The sequence below is a fragment of the Tachypleus tridentatus genome, chromosome 9, assembly GCF_004210375.1.
Source record: "Tachypleus tridentatus isolate NWPU-2018 chromosome 9, ASM421037v1, whole genome shotgun sequence".
NCBI classification, from domain to species: Eukaryota; Metazoa; Arthropoda; class Merostomata; order Xiphosura; family Limulidae; genus Tachypleus; species Tachypleus tridentatus.
In genome coordinates this window covers 9,639,378-9,658,468 of record NC_134833.1, presented here as the reverse complement: position 1 = coordinate 9,658,468, position 19,091 = coordinate 9,639,378, and the positions used below count along the sequence as shown (strand labels likewise).

At 33.9% G+C, this 19,091-nt stretch overlaps 1 protein-coding gene across 1 annotated transcript; it reads right to left on the bottom strand.

The window, feature by feature from the left end:
• Positions 1–375: 375 nt before the first annotated feature.
• Positions 376–18,186, bottom strand: LOC143226988 (glutamate receptor ionotropic, NMDA 2B-like). The gene is made up of 5 exons (XM_076458537.1): positions 18,152–18,186; positions 16,256–16,509; positions 10,526–10,709; positions 1,563–1,731; positions 376–573 (listed from the first exon to the last, which is right to left on the bottom strand). Exons 1-5 carry the CDS (start codon positions 18,184–18,186, stop codon positions 376–378), a joined length of 840 nt encoding a protein of 279 aa, XP_076314652.1.
• Between the last annotated feature and the right edge of the window lie 905 nt (positions 18,187–19,091).

Here is a 19,091-nt window from a genome sequence, read left to right as displayed (position 1 = left end):
GGGCCATGAAGAAAAGCTGGAAAATGAAATGTCATTACAGACTCTAAGGACATTAAGATAACCAAGAGTAATATATCTTCTTTATTAGTATTAGAGAAACAGAGTGTATACGGGAATTAAAATGAATAAGTTCAGTTTAACTTCCTTATTATCGTTATTTTGTCTTTATTTTTTGAACTTTGAGTTATCTTGGTTGTTATATTACTGTCATACCCAACAAGTTCGGTTTCAGTATATCACTGTCATACCCAACAAGTTCGGTTTCAGTATATCACTGTCATACCCAACAAGTTCGGTTTCAGTATATCACTGTCATACCCAACAAGTTCGGTTTCAGTATATCACTGTCATACCCAACAAGTTCGGTTTCAGGAACTACTCGACATCGAACCGATCTACTAGCTTTGCACCTCCGGTTTCCACGTCCATTGGAAATATGTTAAGATACGGTGGCTCTTCCAGAAATGTGATTTTCAAGTTGAATTTTTCGGGAACTCCAGGAGGAGGCACTGGCGAGTCTCCCGGCCAGACAATGTCTTTTATTTCTAGCCCACGTTCTGTCCAAGAGCCTACCTGAGAACAAAGTGAATACGTGTTAACACTCTTGCTTGTTTTGTAGACCGTTCACAAGAGGTAAAGTAGCTAACGTCGACAACCAGATAATGACACCAGTTTTATCTATTATCACGATCCATTATGTATGGTAAGTAAAACTGATAACAATGAAACTTGTTCTTTGTAAGCTTCTGGTGGTATTGTTAAATTCACACATATAATGTGTACGTTGGAAAGATTAGACTAATACATTAACAATATTTCATAGAAAGAGGACATATTAAACACGCAGAGGTATATCATTATTTACACTTTAAGCTAAAACATAGTTACAATACTTTGATTATCCATACTTTACACATAAAACATAGTTACAACAGTTTCGTTAGCCACACTTTACACTTAAAACATAGTTACAACAGTTTCGTTAGCCACACTTTACACTTAAAACATAGTTACAACAGTTTCGTTAGCCACACTTTACACTTAAAACATAGTTACAACAGTTTCGTTAGCCACACTTTACACATAAAACATAGTTACAACAGTTTCGTTAGCCACACTTTACACTTAAAACATAGTTACAACAGTTTCGTTAGCCACACTTTACACATAAAACATAGTTACAACAGTTTCGTTAGCCACACTTTACACTTAAAACATAGTTACAACAGTTTCGTTAGCCACACTTTACACTTAAAACATAGTTACAACAGTTTCGTTAGCCACACTTTACACTTAAAACATAGTTACAACAGTTTCGTTAGCCACACTTTACACTTAAAACATAGTTACAACAATTTCGTTAGCCACACTTTACACATAAAACATAGTTACAACAGTTTCGTTAGCCATACTTTACACATAAAACATAGTTACAACAGTTTCGTTAGCCACACTTCAATAAATACCGAGTTCTTTAAACACCCAAACAAAATAACCTAAAATACATTATGAAACATATGTTTCATTAACCTTGGGAAGTGTAACCATAATGGAGAAGCCACCTTGCTGCCAAGATAAACACCAAAGCAATACACAGAACTTACTTTTTCCCATATTTTTCTTTTGTTTAGGTTCACAACTTCCAGGTTCACGTACTTGAGCGTGCCGTCAATATTAAATTCCAGTTTTGATTGGCCGTGTCTCGCCGCTATGCTTACGTTGCGAAGATATCTTTGAAAAGATATATATATATATATACATAAATACATGTATTTTTCAAACAAAGAGATAAAATAATTCACCTGGAACATTATACTAGACGTTTCTTTTTCTGACTGACTATTCTTCTCCTACATACATTTATTTGATATATTTCCAATATATATCTCTGATAAGTAATAACTTGTTAGTCAGAGTTCAGAAATAAGTGCTACGTATCCGCCTTTCCTGGTATAAACCATGGTACTTATCAGTATCTGATTTGAATACTGTTTGAGATTACCTGATTTAAACAATGTTATTTATCATCACCTGATTAAAACAATGATATTTATCATCATCTGATTCAAACAATGTTATTTATCATCACCTGATTTAAACAATGTTATTTGTCATCAACTGATTCTAACAATGTTATTTATCATAAACTAATTCGAGCAATGTTATTTAACATCAACTGGTTCTAACTATGTTATTCATTATCACCTAATTTACCTTATCATCACCTTATCCTAACAATCCTATTTATCATCACCTGATTTAAACAATGTTATTTGTCATCAACTGATCCGAACAACGCTATTTATCATCACCTGATTCAAACAACGTTATTTATCATCAGCTGATCCGAACAACGTTATTTATCATCAACTGATTCAAACAACGTTATTTATCATCAGCTGATCCTAACAATGTTATTTCTCATCAGCTGATCCAAACAATATTATTTATTATCATCTGATTTAAACAATGTTATTTGTCATCAACTGATTCTAACAATGTTATTTATCATAAACTAATTCAAGCAATGTTATTTAACATCAACTGGTTCTAACAATGTTATTTATCATAAACTAATTCAAGCAATGTTATTTAACATCAACTGGTTCTAACAATGTTATTTATCATAAACTAATTCAAGCAATGTTATTTAACATCAACTGGTTCTAACAATGTTATTTATCATAAACTAATTCAAGCAATGTTATTTAACATCAACTGATTCTAACAATGTTATTTATCATAAACTAATTCAAGCAATGTTATTTAACATCAACTGGTTCTAACAATGTTATTTATCATAAACTAATTCGAGCAATGTTATTTAACATCAACTGGATCTAACTTTGTTATTCATTATCACCTAATTCACCTTATCATCACCTTATCCTAACAATCCTATTTATCATCACCTGATTCAAACAATGTTATTTATCATCATCTGATTCAAACACTGTTATTTATTGTAAAATAATTCAAAGAATGTTATTTAACATCAACTGGTTCTAACAATGTTATTTATTATCACCTAATTCAAACAATGCTATTTATCATCACCTAATTCAAACAATGTTATTTATCATCAGCTGATTCAAGCAGTGTTACTTATCATCACCTAATTCAAACAATGTTATTTTTCATCAACTGATTCAAACAATGTTATTTAACATCAACTGGTTCTAACAATGTTATTTATTATCACCTAATTCAAACAATGTTATTTATCATCAACTGATTCTAACAATGTTATTTATTATCACCTAATTCAAACAATGTTATTTATCATCAACTGATTCAAAAAATGTTATTTATCATCAACTGATTCAAACAATGTAATTTATCATCAACTGATTCAAACAATGTTATTTATTATCACCTAATTCAAACAATGTTATTTATCATCACCTGATTCAAACAATGTTATTTATCATCACCTTATCCTAACAATGTTATTTATCATCAACTGATTTAATGTTATTTATCATCCCCTTATTCAAACAATGTTATTTATCATCCCCTTATTCAAACAATGTTATTTATCATTAACTGATTCTAAGAATGGTATTTATCATCAGCTGATTGAAACAATGTTATTTATCATCACCTGATCCAAACAATGTTATTTATTATCAACTGGTTCTAACACGATATTTATCATCAACTGATTATAACAATGTTATTTATGATTAACTTATTCAAATAATGTTATCTATCATTAAATTATTTAAAGAAGGATATTTTTAATATAGCCTTCTCTCTCCATTGATAAAATTTGTTAGAACGTACTGTTAAGATTTGTCAGAACATACTGTTAATATTTGTTAGAAAATACTGTTAAGATTTATTAGAACGTACTGTTAATATTTGTTAGAACATGCTGTGAAGATTTTTTATTCAACTATACATGATGGTGATGTAGCTGTTTCCAGCTTCATCGCAACAAATACCTCGAAGATTGAGAGCTGTCTGGAACAGATCTTTAAAACAGCGTAAATGGAACGTAATTATGTACAACATATAATAGCAGGAAAAAACATAATTGTTTAAAAGAACAAACACACATTGTTTTTAGAAAATATGTGTTCGTACATATAAAGAAGTGGTTTTTATTGAATGTGATTTATGTGTTCGTACATATAAAGAAGTGGTTTTTATTGAATGTGATTTATGTGTTCGTACATATAAAGAAGTGGTTTTTATTGAATGTGATTTATGTGTTCGTACATATAAAGAAGTGGTTTTTATTGAATGTGATTTATGTGTTCGTACATATAAAGAAGTGGTTTTTATTGAATGTGATTTATGTGTTCGTACATATAAAGAAGTGGTTTTTATTGAATGTGATTTATGTGTTCGTACATATAAAGAAGTGGTTTTTATTGAATGTGATTTATGTGTTCGTACATATAAAGAAGTGGTTTTTATTGAATGTGATTTATGTGTTCGTACATATAAAGAAGTGGTTTTTATTGAATGTGATTTATGTGTTCGTACATATAAAGAAGTGGTTTTTATTGAATGTGATTTATCGACACATTGGCAGAAGGAAAGTCAGTGCCATTGATTTTATATTTCCGAAGAACTTATAAAAAATGCAAGACGTTATGAAACCGGAACTTCCTATTTTACAAAGCGAAGAGTTTAATCGATCGTTCTAGTTTCAGTTACTAAACATCAGCATTTCTGTCTGAGTTAGCTCTCTATGTTAGGATAGAGTTGTACATATTACTTTAATAAACGTTTTGTTGTTATTGTTAAACATAATTAATTCAGTTAAATTGTTTCACAGCTGGAATAAGCCACACATCATTCACTTAACTATACTATGATCCTTCTTTGATCCTTCCTTCATTAAGAGTAGTTAGTGGTGACAAAGTTTGTTTATTTTTGAATTTCGCTAGCTCAAAGCTACACGAGGGTTATTAGGGCTAGTCATCCCTAATTTAGCAATATAAGATTAGAGGGAAGGCAGGCAGTCATCACCCCCCACCGCCAACTCTTGAACTACTCGTTTATCGACTGTTACATTATAACGCCCCCACGGCTGAAATGACGAGCATGTTTGATGTGACGAGGATTCGAACCCGCGACCCTCCTTTTCATTTATACAGTGTTTTAAACTTCATTTTATTTTTTATTTAGGCTTGTTTTGTGTGTGTGTTTTCTTATAGCAAAACCACATTGGGCTATCTGCTGAGCCCACCGAGGGGAATCGAATTCCTAATTTTAGCGTTGTAAATCCATAAACTTACCGCTGTACCAGCGGGGGACGCTTGTTTTGGGAATTAAAATGTTATTTATCACAGATTTGGATTTGCTGTTTTTAAAGCAGTTCTTCCTTTGTATTTTGTTTGACTGTTAAAGTATTAATTTCTATATATATATATATTTATCATTATATATTTTTATAATGAGGATTATTTTGGATTTTAGCACAGTATGTATAATTAGGACTAATCTAAATTTTCGAAGCTATCCTGTCCTTAAGAGATATTATTGGGATTACGGCCAAAAACACCGCTATCAGCGAAGAGCCTGTATTGATTGTTGAAACTTTGTAGAATTGACACCAATGCCTATTGTGGAGATACAAGTGTAGAAGACGACGTTTTGAAAGATGGAAGACTTTCAAAACGTCGTCCTCTATACTTGTGTCTCCACAACAGGCAGTTGTCATCCATTCTACAAAGTTTCATCATGAGTACTCTGTCTAAACAATCTATCAAAGAACTATATTGATTAATCATGCGTTAAGTACGTGAAATTTGCTACACTTCTTGCTGGTGAAATCTTCAGTTGTTATCTAAGTAAGTATATTTTAACCAGAAAAAAATGAATTAAATATAAATAACTGATAATAGGTTAGATTACAGATTTAGTTTTGCTCATGATCTGATGAACGTAAGTAGCAGTGCGATTTAATGTGCAACACACTAAGTAAATAAACCAAAACCTGCCCATACCTTTGAAAATTTGATAATTATTAAAGCATCTATATTCACCTAAACGAAACCGAAACCTATCTGAACGTTTTAAAATTTGATAATTATTAAAGTATTTATATTCACCTAAACGAAACCGAAACCTATCTGGAAATTTTAAAATTTATATTTATTAAAGTATCTCTATTTACCTAAACGAAACCGAAACCTATCTGGACATTTTAAAATTTGATAATTATTAAAGTATCTATATTCACCTAAACGAAATCGAAACCTATCTGCACAGTGTGACTGTCTCGTGTGAAGTGCCTGTTCAGAAAAGCACTCGATATGTTAATAAATCATTAATGATCTTTCTTTCTTCTGTTTCAGCCGCGGCATAGTGGCTCATAGAACGGCTCTGTGTTGTTGTTGTTTTAAAGTACATACTTTTATATCCTATTTTCGTCACCTCTTGACCGATTTCAGATCTAACTACAGTTTTCAGGCCAAACCCTATCATTTGACCATGCTCAACATCTCATCCATTAATTTACTGTCTAAAAGAATGTCAAATGTTGCGAATATTGGGTACTTTCTCTCGTTTTAGTTTAATTGAAACTACAAAGTGTTATGTCTTAGGTGTGACCAAAAAACGTGTTTGGTAGAAAGAACCCTCCAATCACATAGGTGTTCTGAATTTTATCTGTAAGAAATCTGGAAACAAAACTACAAAATCTACACGTGAAGTATAAATTTTTCTACTGTTAATTTGAAATAACCTGTTCAATCCAGTGAACAAAGAAGTGAATGTTTAAAGTTTATCAGAGAAACCAAAGTTGTATCTTACAAATATATAAGAAAAGACTGTGTTACTTTTATTGTTAAATTGTGAGAAAATGTTTAATATATATTTTTAAAATTCACGTGCATCAGTTGTAGAATCTAGTTTACAGCACACATACATATATATATATATATATATATGTTATATGATGTATAAATACTTTATCCATCAATATGGTTCTGTTTACAGTGAGTGACTACCCTACCATATTTTCAAGTTTGAAAGACATTTTGTTGAAAAATAAATGTTTTATTTTTAATTTCTGAAAAACCAAAAATCAACATCATGATATAAATTTGATTTCCAATGAGAGGCACATCTTGTAGCCAAATAATACACTTTTTCATGGTTTAATGTTTTTAAGACACTTTATCATTCATCCATTAGGATCTGGGTCTGTAAATGTGTTATGTACATTTCAAAAAGTCCTCTAATGCACGATTTTTCAAACTATGCTCCGCGGAGCCCATGGGCTCCACTATAGTTATCTGGAGCTCCACTAGGATATTTTAGAATGTTAATATTTTTTATAAAACTATAAAATTGAATCAGAATACGCTGTACAAAAAACGTAAAACATTTCTTTAATATAACAAGTTTATCACGTATTGAGGCTTTTAGTATTTTATTCTGCTTAACGCCAGACGATTTTATTTAGCTTAGGGGAAGTTCTCGCGATGAAAATGTTAATACAATCTCAATTAACTTCGACAGTGGCGCCACTGGTTGCTAGTAGATACGACACCATCTCCAGATCCCATGCGTTAATGGAGATGCAAGATAGCCTAGTAATTTTCGTATGAAACACAGGTCAACCCTGGGTAGTGATGCCAACTGTCTAAAAAAGATAAATCTGGATTAGCGGCTAAATCTCGAACAAAATGAAACTAAATAAAACATGACGTCATAGCTGAAACTTGTCCAAATTTGAAACATTGTGATGCAATTAGGTGCAGTATCAGTTGTTTCAATTTCAAAATTTGGAAACCTTTGCCTGCTCAAACAACAGACGAAGAAATATTAAAACTGATTGATTTCTTTATGGAAGAACATGAGGTCCAATGGCAGCTTTGCTCAAGTAGTTGCACTGCTGGTGCTGCAGCTGTGATTGGAAAATTTTCAGGTGCAGTGACACACATAAAAAAGAAAAACCCGGATATTGAGAGTATCCACTGCTGTCTTCATCGTCATGCACGTGCAATGAAATAAATGCCAGAAGACTTAAAAGAGGTATTGGGTGATGTCATAAAAATAGTTCATTTTATAAAATGAAGATCACTCAATATGAAGATCTTCAGTTTACTCTGTGAGGATATGGGAAGTTTCTATAAACATTTGTTGTTTCATACTGAAGTCCGATGGCTTTCTCGTGGAAAAGTGTTTACTTGGATTTATGAACTGGGTGAGGAGATAGTTTCTTTTTATGTGAATGCTATTTTGAACTTGTATACAAATTAAGGGACAATTGCTGGATACAGAAAGTGGCCTATCTTTCGAACGTATTTGCCTATCTAAATGCAGGGTACCAGAATAACGTACTTCAAAGTTCAGAGTAAAATGGAAGCGCTTCAACGTAAGTTAAAGATTGGGGTGAATCTATACTTATGGAAAAACTTGAATGCTTGGAAAACCTCAGTGGTTTTTTACTTATGAATTTCCTTAAGTGAAGATACAAAAGTTTCAGTCTTGCAGCACATATCTGATTTGTGTACAACTATTGGGGAGTACTTCCCTCCTCACTTAGATCAATTACTGTGGATTCAAAATCCCTTTGTTGACTCTGCAAATACCAACGATTTGCCTTTGAAAGAGAAAGAACAGCTTATAGAAATTTCAACTGATGACACCCTAAAAACAAAATATCAGCATGAATAAATGTTTGATTCAAATGACCATGGAATACCCTGAAATAAGCAACAGAGCTTTCAAATTTTTTATGCGTTTCCCAAGAACATACGTTCGTGAGCAAACATTTTCACTGTATACAGATACAGATACCAAATTTAGAAACAGGCTAAATATTGAAGATGATTTGCGCTTACAGGTAACAACCATAACTTCAAATATTGGACCACTTTGTGAACAAAAGCAAGCCCATCCGAACCACTAATACATAAATAAGTACTCTGTACTTTTACTGATATAAACTTTGCAAGCAGAATTTTTGAACAAGTGAGTAGAAGAAAATATTTTTTCTTTAAATATTGATATTTTAAATAAACTTATATTCTAAAAGCTTGAAGTAAACATTATCTGGTGCTAGTGACCGATTGTTTCTATTTTTAGTGTATTTTTATTGAGGCTTCGGAATGTTTTTTTTTTTTATTTCTGATGTGAAGCTCCACAGGTCAAAAAAGTTTGAGAAGCCCTGCTCTATAGTGGCCGATAACTGTGATCTGTAGATATGTAATATGCATTTCATAATGTCTTCTACAGTGGTCGATAATTGTGGTCTTGAGATGTGTAATATGCGTTTCAGTATGTGCTCTATAGTGGCCGATAACCATGGTCTGTAGATTCGTAATGCGCGGCCACTCCATGTGGCTTCACTTTTTTTTCGTATGAAATATTACAGCAACTTGCAAAATTATGAGTCTTGAAAAAGTAATGTATGTGTGTGAATGAATATGTGGAAAGCATCTAAAACTTTTTTAAACTTTACAAATGGAGTGCAGACGGTATCTTGAATAGCAAAGTTATATAGGGAATAGATGAGTCATCCATTTGAGTCCTGTCTCAGAAGCCAGTGTTTGTGTAGTTAAGGTTTTATTTTTGAATTTATTTATTTGTTTAAAAAAAAACACTCAAAACAGAAGTAATGTCATTCAATTGAGTTTGAATACCTGTTCCCGACACCCAGGTTTTAGAAGTATATTCATATCTGTTGTCTCCTATTATATAAACCGATCTATTTACCGTTTGTTTGTTCAGACTATTTGATTCAAGGTATTTTTTATATTAAGAGCTAATTGATGAAGGGGTATCACGTGTTGTGAGATCATTTAACCTCGCAATCATTGAGCCGCACCGCACGACCCTCAGTTTCGTCAATTAAGTAGGCTATTAGTTAGTTATACAGTGAACGAACGTCACACAAAGGTAGTAAACGTAAACTTCCTTGTGGTTGGCTTAATGAAAAAAATATTTCTTACTCTAAAACGTGTTTTTTTTTTTTTTTGTAAGCAACACGTGACAACGAAATGACAGCCCTTCAACTCAAATCAGTTTATCGCTGGGTAACTCTTCGGATTTACAACGCTAAAATCAGGGTTCGATTTACGATGTGGCTTTGTTATAAAAACACACACACACACTCAAACCGATCAATAGTGCGATCTTCGTCGATCAAACAGAATAATTTAAACAATATATCATAGGGCTCTCTTCAGCAAGATTGTTTTGTTTTCTCTCTATTCACACACTTAATGAAAACAAAACCTAAAGAAAGAGTCTCCATGGCCAGGTGGTTAAAGCGTTCGACTCGTAATCTGAGGGTCGAAGGTTCCAATCCCCGTTGCACCAAACATACTCGCCCTTTCAGCCGTGGAAACGTAATAATGTGATGGTCAATCACACTATTCGTTGGTAAAAGAGTAGCCCAAGAGTTGGCGGTGGGTGGTGATGACTAGCTGCCTTCCCTCTAGTATTACACTGCTAAATTATGGACGGCTAGCGCAGATAGCCCACGTGTAACGTTGCGCGAAATTCAATAACATAGAACCAAACAAAACATCTCCTCTCAGACAAAGCTACGAACCTGTAAAAGAAGTCACCACGACTCCAACTGTTGTCACCGGGTCCGTAACACTCCAGAGAATGTGATAAATTGATATTAAGGTAACTGTGCGATTTCACGAAGAGCTCGAGACCGTGAAAAAATATGGAAATGGCTCGCTCCATTTCATCCTCAAGCTTGAGCGTGCTGGCGTTGAAATGGATAGCTTGAGCGACAAAAGAAAGTGAAATAAATTAGATTTGTTTATATACACAAACCAGCGTGAGAAACTGGTTTTTAATAATACACTCGTGGAATATAGATGGGCGAAGATAAAGTAATTTGTTCATCTACAAGTATGCTTGAATAAGAGATGTCTAATAGGCAGTGGCGTATTTCGGTAGGGGCTAGAGGGGATTCAGGACCAGGATCCATGTTCTTAAAGGAGGTCCATTGATAACTTTATACTGTGTAAAATTACATTAGATGTAGGGCCCACAAAAATTATTCGCCCCGGGGCCCATACAACCTTAAATCCACCACTGCTAACAACTTTATAAATTAGTAAAAAACGTCTAAAAAGAGCAACAAACAATGTTATTTTACTGTTAATAAACACTAGTTGTGACTTAATTACTTTTATATCTGTCTGTCTGTCAGTCTGTAGTCAATACTTACCCTGCCAGACAGATGTTACCAAATTTAATACAATGAATGTGCTTTTTTATTATAAACGTTAGATCGATTCAGATCTCACCAGAAGTATGTAAGGCCAGAGTGGAAACAGGTTTAGTTTCTTTTAAATAGATTATCTTTTGCTCTTGGAATTTATCAAGAACACAAAATTAGCAACCAAGTCACGTTTCGAAAATATTGTGTTCAGGGTAAATAAAAAACATTCACTCTATTTCAATCTTTTGCAAAAATGTAAATTAACAGAAAAAAAACACAACATTTTAACGTAGCTTCAAGTCAACAATTTAATTATATATATATATATGTACACACTTTATCAGGCAACGTTTAGAGATAAGAATTTTTTGCAACTTTAACGACGTGTGATTCATCGGATGTGACGTTACCAAGCTTACAAACTTAGAGAGATATGTAAACTTTCAGTTATAAAGAAATATATCATGTTCAGTTTTCAATTACTGTTGTACTCATAGTTCTGCGAATCGCATTTTATATCCATAAATATGACAAAATTAAAGTTGTTTTGTGAATCAATGACGTTCCCCTTTGTTAATTGTGTCTAAATCCGAACGAATGAGAAACATTTATGGCAAAACTCAAGCAAGAGGCATCGATAAATATGCGCCTAAGCCTAAGAACGTTTCTTAGCAACACTTAGAGCAATGTTAATAAAGTAAATTATATTTTGATATTTTTACTTAAGTTGGATAAGAGCGTGACCCAAACTAGGCTCACAGCCAAAAAACTAGAAATAATAGGCTTACGAAATCCGTTTATTTGTAAGTCTACGTTTTTATGAATATCCTATTGGTGTCGTAGAATCACAATACGATCGTTTCTGCAGTTTTATGACACAATCAGAGTAATTGTGAACAAGACAGATTTTTAGTGGTCGTACGTTTCATACCAATATATCTGAGCGTGAAAATTAACGTACTGATGTGTTTTCATTCTACACGCAAGCTTTCGCGGCTTTTTATCAGACGTTTGAAGAAATTCAATAAGTTAAACCAACCCACAATACTCATAATACTTTGTCATAAAAACAAGTGCACTTTATTTTGTTCTTACTTGATTTCAAATCAGATGTTTGTAAAAATAGCGTTTCAGAGTTACATTTTGTTTCCTACAAGTCACTGTCCACTAGAACTTTTGTTGACAAGTTCTTTGTTTCCTACAAGTCACTGTCCACTACAAATTTTGTTGACAAGATCTTTGTTTCCTACAAGTCACTGTCCACTAGAACTTTTGTTGACAAGTTCTTTGTTTCCTACAAGTCACTGTCCACTACAAATTTTGTTGACAAGATCTTTGTTTCCTACAAGACACTGTCCACTACAACTTTTGTTGGCAAGTTCTTTGTTTCCTACAAGTCACTATCCACTAGGACTTTTGTTGACAAGCTATTTGTTTCGTACAAGTCACTGTCCACTACAACTTTTGTTGAGAAGTTATTTGTTTCCTACAAGTCACTATCCACTAGGACTTTTGTTGACAAGTTCTTTGTTTCCTACAAGTCACTGTCCATTACAACTTTTGTTGACAAGATCTTTGTTTCCTACAAGTCACTGTCCACTACAACTTTTGTTAACAAGTTCTTTGTTTCCTACAAGTCACTATCCACTAGGACTTTTGTTGACAAGCTATTTGTTTCCTACAAGTCACTGTCCACTACAACATTTTTGACAAGTTATTTGTTTCCTACAAGTCACTGTCTACTACAACTTTTGTTGATAAGCTCTTTGTTTCCTACAAGTCACTGTCCACTACAACGTTTGTTGACAAGCTATTTGTTTCCTACAAGTCACTGTCTACTACAACTTTTGTTGACAAGCTCTTTGTTTCCTACAAGTCACTGTCCACTACAACGTTTGTTGACAACTTCTTTGTATCCTACAAGTCACTGTCCACTACAACTTTTGTTGACAAGCTCTTTGTGTCCTACAAGTCACTGTCCACTACAACTTTTGTTGACAAGTTCTTTGTTTTCTACAAGTCACTGTCCACTACAAATTTTGTTGACAAGATCTTTGTTTTCTACAAGTCACTGTCCACTACGACTTTTGTTGATAAGCTATTTGTTTCCTACAAGTCACTGTCCACTAGAACTTTTGTTGACAAGCTATTTGTTTCCTACAAGTCACTGTCCACTACAAGTTTTGTTAACAAGCTATTTGTTTCCTACAAGTCACTGTCCACTACAAGTTTTGTTGACAAGCTATTTGTTTTCTACAAGTCACTGTCCACTAGAACTTTTGTTGATAAGCTATTTGTTTCCTACAAGTCACTGTCCACTACAAGTTTTGTTGACAAGCTATTTGTTTTCTAGAAGTCAGTGTCCACTAGAACGTTTGTTGAGAAGCTCTTTGTTTCCTACAAGTCACTGTCCATTACAACTTTTGTTGACAAGATCTTTGTTTCCTACAAGTCACTGTCCACTACAACTTTTGTTAACAAGTTCTTTGTTTCCTACAAGTCACTATCCACTAGGACTTTTGTTGACAAGCTATTTGTTTCCTACAAGTCACTGTCCACTACAACATTTTGACAAGTTATTTGTTTCCTACAAGTCACTGTCTACTACAACTTTTGTTGATAAGCTCTTTGTTTCCTACAAGTCACTGTCCACTACAACTTTTGTTGACAAGCTATTTGTTTTCTACAAGTCACTGTCCACTACGACTTTTGTTGATAAGCTATTTGTTTCCTACAAGTCACTGTCCACTAGAACTTTTGTTGACAAGCTATTTGTTTCCTACAAGTCACTGTCCACTACAAGTTTTGTTGACAAGCTATTTGTTTCCTACAAGTCACTGTCCACTACAAGTTTTGTTGACAAGCTATTTGTTTTCTACAAGTCACTGTCCACTAGAACTTTTGTTGATAAGCTATTTGTTTCCTACAAGTCACTGTCCACTACAAGTTTTGTTGACAAGCTATTTGTTTTCTAGAAGTCAGTGTCCACTAGAACGTTTGTTGAGAAGCTCTTTGTTTCCTACAAGTCACTGTCCATTACAACTTTTGTTGACAAGATCTTTGTTTCCTACAAGTCACTGTCCACTACAACTTTTGTTAACAAGTTCTTTGTTTCCTACAAGTCACTATCCACTAGGACTTTTGTTGACAAGCTATTTGTTTCCTACAAGTCACTGTCCACTACAACATTTTTGACAAGTTATTTGTTTCCTACAAGTCACTGTCTACTACAACTTTTGTTGATAAGCTCTTTGTTTCCTACAAGTCACTGTCCACTACAACGTTTGTTGACAAGCTATTTGTTTCCTACAAGTCACTGTCTACTACAACTTTTGTTGATAAGCTATTTGTTTCCTACAAGTCACTGTCCACTACAACGTTTGTTGACAAGTTCTTTGTATCCTACAAGTCACTGTCCACTACAACTTTTGTTGACAAGCTCTTTGTGTCCTACAAGTCACTGTCCACTACAACTTTTGTTGACAAGTTCTTTGTTTTCTACAAGTCACTGTCCACTACAAATTTTGTTGACAAGATCTTTGTTTCCTACAAGTCACTGTCCACTACAACTTTTGTTGACAAGCTATTTGTTTTCTACAAGTCACTGTCCACTACGACTTTTGTTGATAAGCTATTTGTTTCCTACAAGTCACTGTCCACTAGAACTTTTGTTGACAAGCTATTTGTTTCCTACAAGTCACTGTCCACTACAAGTTTTGTTGACAAGCTATTTGTTTTCTACAAGTCACTGTCCACTAGAACTTTTGTTGATAAGCTATTTGTTTCCTACAAGTCACTGTCCACTACAACTTTTGTTGACAAGCTATTTGTTTTCTAGAAGTCAGTGTCCACTAGAACGTTTGTTGAGAAGCTATTTGTTTTCTACAAGTCTCTGTCCACTAGAACTTTTGTTGACAAGTTCTTTGTTTCCTACAAGTCACTATCCACTAGGACTTTTGTTGACAAGCTATTTGTTTCGTACAAGTCACTGTCCACTACAACTTTTGTTGACAAGTTATTTGTTTCCTACAAGTCACTATCCACTACGACTTTTGTTGATAAGCTCTTTGTTTCCTACAAGTCACTGTCCACTACAACGTTTGTTGACAAGCTATTTGTTTCCTACAAGTCACTGTCCACTACAACTTTTGTTGACAAGCTCTTTGTTTCCTACAAGTCACTGTCCACTACAACTTTTGTTGACAAGTTCTTTGTTTCCTACAAGTTACTGTCCACTACAACTTTTGTTGACAAGTTCTTTGTTTTCTACAAGTCACTATCCACTAAGACTTTTGTTGACAAGCTATTTGTTTCCTACAAGTCACTGTCCACTACAACTTTTGTTGACAAGTTCTTTGTTTCCTACAAGTCATTGTCCACTACAACTTTTGTTGACAAGTTCTTTGTTTCCTACAAGTCATTGTCCACTACAACTTTTGTTGACAAGTTCTTTGTTTCCTACAAGTCACTGTCCACTAGAACTTTTGTTGACAAGTTCTTTGTTTCCTACAAGTCACTGTCCACTACGACTTTTGTTGACAAGCTATTTGTTTACAACTCTATTATTTAACAAAAAGACCTACTGGATTAGTGGGAGACAAAAGATAGATATAAAATTATATTTTACCTATGACTGAAAATCCATAACGGACCCAATTATTATGTGAAAAAAGAGAGACAAACTACAGTTTTCGTAACGTTTAAACAAGCGAAATGAAAACGTGAAAATTTTTGCTAAGAGTGTAAGAACATCTAATAACGGAAACCACATTTAGGTATTTAGGAAATATTTCCCTTTTTGAGTTTTAAAAGATAAAACACTAACGCTATACAACTAGATTTTTCTCTCACAACTTTGATTATGCCCATTTTAGTTCAATTTTCTAAAACTTGTATAATGTTTTGTTTGTTTGTTTTCAAGTAATACAACTATATAATGGAGGCCACCTGTTCTGTGACTACCATGGTTATCGAAATCCCCTTTTATATCTTTATGAGCCTCAGGTTAGCCACTTGGAGCTACGTTCTCTTATTTTCGTTAGCGTTGTCCATTTCTGTTTCTGTAAACAATGACCGTTTGAACAAAAGAAAAGGTATTACCTAACATGCCAATGGGAAACTCGCTCGGGGCATAGTTCACAATTCCCGAACCTACTGCGGATTGAGTGGCGATCCACATGTAATTCTTCCCCGTTATTCCCAGATCATTAGCAGCTCCCATGATGTCACTTCCCTCGTCCTTGGTGACATATAAAAGGATGACTCGGGCGTCGCTGTTTTTCAAAGACTCCAGTTCCGTTCTTATTTCGTCTCTCGTCTTTCCTTTCAGGACAAAGATGTCAAGAATGTTGAATCTGAAAACATTTTGAAACTATTTTACTTGTCTGTAACCGAATACAGTCCTTAACTCTGAGGAATTTCCCAAACGAATTATGTGACGAGAAGAATGTTCTAAAAGGTAACATTTTCACTTTTCGATTGAAACAACAGCGCATCTGAACCGAATACTTTGTGCACTATACAGAACATGCGTGATGCGCACGTCTTCCACGGTCGTAGTAGTTTATATACTCAATGAAATTGCACTTTGAAGAAAAGGATGACAAACAATATAGACATCATTGACATTCATTGATGACTTTAAACGTTAATCTTTTAAGACTTGGGACCTAAAATTAAGATTACAATAGTAATTCACAACTGGAAGTCTTGTTTATCGGCGTCACTGAATAATAGTCGTTATGTGAAATAAATGATGAAAAGCGTAATTAAAGATTAACACGAGAGAGGTCAGATGGAGTTCAGAGGTCAGATTGTTAATCCTACAAGACAAGAACTAAAGTAAAGCAGCTACATGACGTTACAAATATTTATATGATAAACTGAATTTTAATTATAATTAATTCTAATTAGGCTCGTGGCGAAAACGCACAACGCAAAAGCACAGAACAAATTTTCGACTGTGGCGCTCTAGTGGCACAACGAATATCGGTGAACTTAACGTTAGAATCTGTGTTTCTATATCGGAGGTGGACAGAGCGCAGATTGTGCTTAATTACAAACAAACATGCACAGAACTAAATCTGTTAGTTCTTGAAGTACTCGATCAAGAGCGGCGATTAGGCACAGTTTTATCCACAGCCCAAGTCTGAGGTTTGAGCCCCACTTGCTACTGTTCGAAAGATAAATGCTTGAAATCGGATTTCATATTCCATGAAAACTGATAACGATTCGTTTTCCAATAATTAATTCTGATAATTGTGAAGTATATGATTTATTTCGGTTCTCAAGCATCCTTTAAAACACGGAACGGGTAAAGTATGTTAATTATATTTTTATATCTAAAGCTAGTCTTCGTGTGATTCGCTTATAAAAACAGCGTTCGAAGAGATTGTTGTCCATTATCCTTCAGAGCAAAGGTGAATTCTTGTACTGAACGGAATGTTTCTTGGTTAGAGACTCTCGAAAGACAGAATATAGATCTAAACTACGATTTTTTAGCAGGCGTCTGATTTTGAGCTCAATAGACCAGCTGAGAAGGACGTGAAAAAAACCAGTTTGTACTTAACTTGCTTTTTGTAAGGATATTTCGATTTTTAGTACTTTAACGTCATGTAACCCATAACAGACATCAGCTCCAACTGTTCAACAACTATACGTGTTTTTTAATATCGCGCAAAGCTACACGCGGGCAATCTGCGCTAGCCATACAAAATTTAGAAGTGCAAGACCAGAGGGAAGGCAGCTAGCCATCAACTCCCACCGCCAACTCTTGGGCTACTCTTTTACCAACGAATAGTGGTGTTGACCATAACATTATAACGTCCCAACTACTGAAAAGGTGAGCATGTTTGGTGTAACAGAATTCGAAACTGCGACCTCAGATTAGGAGTCCAGCGTCCCTAACCACCTGGTCATGCCGGGCCTGTAACTATAAGAGGGATATGTTTGAGTTCGACGTATTATCTTTTACTCACCATTAGTAAACTAAAGTACTTTCGCTGTTTAGATAAGATGTGATACACCGTCATAACTAAATAAATTATTCATCATTATTCAGCAGATTAATCGGTTACTTATTTATTTCTCATTTATTTTCTTTCCTAAAACGTCAGTTTCATTGAAGAAAACATGAAGTGGAGATCAGTTTCACCGTAGCCATCCATAAGAGCATTCTAACAGAGACAAGGATATGAATAAAGTAATGAATGATTCATATAGTGTTAGAATGTTGTCACTTTGTTTGGTGTCTATATGAACTCCTCTACTCACCATTAATAACTTATGAATGAAGTAATGGTTCATATAGTGTTAGAATGTTGTCACTTTGTTTGGTGTCTATATGAACTCCTCTACTCACCATTAATAACTTATGAATAAAGTAATGGTTCACATAGTGTTAGAATGTTGTCACTTTGTTTGGTGTCTATATGAACTCCTCTACTCACCATTAGTAACTTATGAATAAAGTAATGGTTCATATCGTATTAGAATGTTGTCACTTTGTTTGGTGTCTATATGAACTCCTCTACTCACCATTAATAACTTATGAATAAAGTAATGGTTCACATAGTGTTAGAATGTTGTCACTTTGTTTGGTGTCTATATGAACTCCTCTACTCACTATTAATAACTTATGAATAAAGTAATGGTTCATATAGTGTTAGAATGTTGTCACTTTGTTTGATGTCTATATGAACTCCTCTAATCACCATTAATAACTTATGAATAAAGTAATGGTTCACATAGTGTTAGAATGTTGTCACTTTATTTGGTGTCTATATGAACTCCTCTACTCACTACTAATAACTTATGAATAAAGTAATGATTCATATAGTGTTAGAATGTTGTCACTTTGTTTGGTGTCTATATGAACTTCTGTACTCAATATTATTAATAAATTATGAATAAAGTAATGGTTCATATAGCGTTGGAA

Excerpts from the sequence above, each read along its gene's own strand:
- LOC143226988 (XM_076458537.1), bottom strand. The coding sequence starts at position 18,186 with ATGACGGTGTATCACATCTTATCTAAACAGCGAAA. Across the intron at positions 10,710-16,255 it reads GTTTCCCATTGGCATGTTAG|CTATCCATTTCAACGCCAGC; the intron begins GTAATACCTTTT and ends TTGTCGCTCAAG. Across the intron at positions 1,732-10,525 it reads CGTGGTGACTTCTTTTACAG|ATATCTTCGCAACGTAAGCA; the intron begins GTTCGTAGCTTT and ends ATCTTTTCAAAG.